Source organism: Salmo salar, chromosome 13 (genome assembly GCF_965601325.2).
Source record: "Salmo salar chromosome 13, fSalSal1, whole genome shotgun sequence".
NCBI classification, from domain to species: Eukaryota; Metazoa; Chordata; class Actinopteri; order Salmoniformes; family Salmonidae; genus Salmo; species Salmo salar.
The window spans coordinates 104439360-104443727 of NC_138303.1; the positions used below are offsets into that span (position 1 = coordinate 104439360).

At 43.6% G+C, this 4368-nt stretch overlaps 1 protein-coding gene across 2 annotated transcripts in view; it reads right to left on the bottom strand.

Annotated features, from left to right (window-relative positions):
- LOC106568440 (endoplasmic reticulum metallopeptidase 1) overlaps nucleotides 1-4340 on the bottom strand; it is a 48767-nt gene extending 44427 nt beyond the window's left edge. For both annotated transcript variants that reach the window (XR_014380214.1, XM_014138771.3), the window contains exons 1-2: nucleotides 4057-4340; nucleotides 2159-2463 (exon numbers count right to left, since the gene is read on the bottom strand). Coding sequence is in view for 1 of the 2 variants with exons in the window: in XM_014138771.3 (XP_013994246.3) it covers nucleotides 2159-2463; nucleotides 4057-4331 (580 nt within the window). In the remaining variant the exon portion in view is untranslated. The remainder of the gene's footprint in view (nucleotides 1-2158; nucleotides 2464-4056) is intronic.
- Nucleotides 4341-4368: the final 28 nt, after the last annotated feature.

Consider the following 4368-nt stretch of genomic DNA (forward strand, 5'->3'; position numbering starts at 1 on the left):
TCACAGCATCATCGGACTGAGCTTGTTGTCATTGCAGGCAATCTCAAAGCTGTGCGTTACAGGGAAGACATCCTCCTCCCTCATGTGGTGCCCTTCCTGCAGGCTCATCCTGACATGACCCTCCAGCATGAGAATGCCACCAGCCATACTGCTCGTTCTGTGTGTGATTTCCTGCAAGTCAGGAATGTCAGTGTTCTGCCATGGCCATGAGGAGATGTGCTGCAGTACTTAATGCAGCTGGTGGCCACACCAGATACTGACTGTTTTCTTTTGACCCCCCCTTTGTTCAGGGACACATTATTCCATTTCTGTTAGTCACATGTCTGTGGAACTTGTTCAGTTTATATCTCAGTTGTTGAATCTTATGTTCATACAAATATTTACACGTGTTAAGTTTGCTGAAAATAAACGCAGTTGACAGTGAGAAGACTTTTCTTTTTTTGCTGAGTTTATATTAGGAAAGAAAAACATTGAAAGGAGGAAAACCCAAAACAAGAATTCGAGACCTGCCTAGAGATTTCCTGTCGAGCAGGTTCTCTTTCTTATGAAGGTAGAAACAACACACGCGCTCAAGGCCAACTATGACTACTAACCAGGCCAATGTTTTTTACTGAAACCCTGAAACACCCAACAACTACAGCAGCTAATCAGGGACTGAGGAGGATGGTATTTATTATAGGCCTAGGAACGCTATTGACTTGGAGCTTAGGCTATACTTAGTATGGGAATCTCTCTACTCAATGATATGCGATATATAGGCTGCTACAGTAGATCTTCAAATGACTCACATTGACACATTGAGTAAGAAGGGAGGGAGCGAGAGGGAGACAGGGAGAGGCAGAAAGAGAATGATATGATCCAGCCCTGCGTAGCGGGCAGGCAGGTCAGGGGAGGAGCCTGAGACACGGTGGCCTGTTCAGTCTGAACCAGATAGACTCGAGTGACGTGCCACAACTAATGTTGTCAAAACACAGTCTTGTTACCCTCAGAAATGTGTGTGTGTAGTATGTGTAGTGTGTTATATCGACAGTGTATGTCTATGTGAGTGCACGGGCTCATATGTATGTGTGTGTGTGTGTGTGTGTGTGTGCGTGTGTGTTAAACAGAGCCAACAGGTGACCGTTGCTTCCTCCCTGTTCACACACACTTCCCCATTGGGCATTGCTTGAGCACAGAGAACACCCATCACATAGGACAATGCATGTGGTAATTCTTTCTTCTGGTTTTCTTTCTTCCACAATGTGCATATTTTGAATTCCTGAATCTAGCTTCCTCTGTCTGAGAGTATGTGGAAGCCAGGGAGGAAGGAAACATGCCAATGCCTGGGTTGTGTTTATTTTCTTGCTCCCCATCCAATGTATTTAACCACCTCTTCTGGTATCAATTTCCTGGTTTAAGGTACAGAACTTAATGTTCAGACTTTAGAGAACATTCATTTCTCTTCAGGGGTTATGGGGAATGAATTATAGTTGGAGAACTGTATGTGGTCTTAATCTGAGATTCAGTCTGAAACTATTCTTGGTTTGCACCATGTTGGATTGTAAATTGCAGCCTGTTTTGTCCTCTGTAACTACATTTCATGGAAAGTAAAGGTGTCAGCATGCTTCAATTCGGCTGGCGCATTGCCGTAATCCCTTAAAAGACCGTCGCTTGAAAAATGAGGGAAAAAAAAGCGGCAATGGTACTGTTTGTCCAATTTGAGACACCGTAGCCGGTATACACTTCTTCATAATAGTCAGAATGAATCTAAGATAACTCAGGCAATCTGTCATTAACTTTGACGTTTTTGCCAGAAGAGATCTTTGTCGCGCAATTTTTACATCTAACTAAGATGTTTGGTGCAGTATTTCTCAATTACAAAATGTGCATGAAAATGACTAGTCACCTCGTAGAATGATAAATACTTTATTGAAGAATCTTTACTGTTGACCAATCACCAACGAAGGGGCGTAGACTTCAGCTCCGAAATTCATCTTGCCTCCAGAAAAAACATTGAGTGGCCAAACAGCCGGAAATAAAATCCCACCGAAGTCCAAAAGGTTGTCAGAATATGGTTGTGTGAGTGTGTGTGTGTGTGTGTGTGTGTATGGTGTCCTGGGAGTGATGAATAATAAACCCTAAGATATAATAAAGACTAATTGGTTGTGTTGGATTGTACCTGGACTGTTGGCCACAGAGTCAAAGTGGCAGTTGGCCAGCATGAGATGCTGAGCCCCAGCCTTGGGCTCCAGGCGGACAGCAATGTTGCTGACCCGGTCGTAGTAGGAGGTGAACCCTCCCAGGAAGTCGATGCTGAAGGAGCCTGTGGGTCGCTGGACATCCACAGTGACAGAGTTGGGTCCTGAGGCGCTGTCGGCCTTAATGTGCTCAATCTGCTCTAGCAGGAAGTTTACCGTTAAGACCTCATTCGCCGGGCTGCCCGTGGGACGGGGACCGACGCTGGTGATACGCTCCAGGTGCTTCCTGGTAGAAAGGGAAAGGCATGCAGGGAGTGAGTCAGCAAATCAGGTGAGACGTGTTAAAGGCCGACTACATCTGCAGTTTCTATCAAGTTTCATTTCAAATCATTTTGATAAAGTCATTTTAATAAGTATGAACAGTTTCTAAAGTTGTGCTTTGCTTTCAGCAAGCATACGTAATAACTTCTAAATGTAGGCTAGGCCTAATATTATCATCCCTTTTGACCTGACGTATGTTACGTTTTGTTGTGCATAATAATATTAGAAGAGTTAAAACATTGCGAGGCATCATGGCAATGTGTTGAAGTGGGATATGACTTCTGTCATCCCGTACTGTTGGCCTAGTCATATCAGTACTGTAAATAGCCTACTGTAGAGCCTGTTTAGTCGGTTTTTTTAGAGACAAAGCCTTTCCTGTTTCCTTTCTGCTTTTTCGGTTTGCAAAAATTCTGGCAGCTACAATAAGAGCCACACCAATAAGGCTGTAGGTCATTTGACACTCCACAGTACCTATGTGGTAGTTTTACATTGAGGTAGCCTATGTAGACACCCACCCCCACCCCTTCCCTAGCCTGGTCCCAAATCTGTTTGAGCTGTCATGCCAATGCCTACGGTCATTGTCAAGGAGCCAAACAGTTTTGTCATCACAGGAGTTGGCAATACAGCACAAACAGATCTGGAACCAGACTACTTCCCTTACGCCACTAAAAACAGGAAGAAGTCCCCATGGACTGTATGGCTGTGGCTAGATCAACTAGAGTGTAAAATCCAAATGACTCCAGATGCCCTCAGATTACGTAGGTGTCACATTATTTGACACTTTCATAAGGCTAATATACATTGTCCCCACCCCTTCCTCCACTAAAGAGAGGAGGAAGTCGACATGGACTGTGTGGCTAGGTCTAGGTAGACTGTGGTGTCCTTAATGACTCCAGGTGGTTTCCTTTCCTGTATGTTAGCTTTAGGGTTGCCCTCAGATTATATCACCTACTGTATGTGTCCCATCTGACACATTCATCAGGCTTATGTCTACATCTCTCTACCTAGTGGTGTCATAAAGTAGGATTTTATCAAATAAGCATCCAACTGCTCTCTGATTAACTGAAAAGCAGCCTTGTATATGTTTATTACGGGAAAGTAGGAAATTAAATAAGTAGTTCCCTCAGAAAATGGTGTTATGCTACAATTATTCAAATGTAGAGGATAATTGGTGTATTTGTGTCTGATATTTCTTAACTATTGACATGTTCAGACAGACTATGTCAGCGCCAAAAACTGTCAAGAAACAATGGCGAAGGATTATTTTATATTTCCCACGCCACTCCCTCCGACCGTTAGCTACACCCTAGCGACACCTGTGTTACCTACAATGACAACTAGTACCAATGGCTTGTAGCGTAGCTAGGTGGAACCAACTCTGAGATAACCAACTAGAAGAACGGTTCTCTCACACACCGGGGTCGTTAACGCCGTATTGCAAACTGGAAGTGATCGCAATGGAATAAGTAACGTTAGGCTAATATCAGAGATTCTATTTATGCAACTTGTTGAGAATATAGCTATCTACAATTCAATTGACAACAGTATCAAGATTTACCTTGCCCTGATAGCATTGAACTCGCCAGTAGATTTTCCAATGACTAGTTGCTGTAATGATAAATGAACGACTCCCCACAGCACCAGAATAAATACAGTCACCAGTGTCACTCCGACGCCTTCGTGTAGCAGGTACAAGTTCACTTCAGGTTTCTTTTTTACTTCACTGCAGCCGTTGATTCCACGTTGATCCTGAGAGTCGTTCTTATTTTCCGATACATTGTTTTGCGTCCCGTATAAGGATTTGATTCTCCTAATAGTGGTGTCCCTCTCCATCTTTGCCACTAGTACACATACACAGGAACGTCCAACA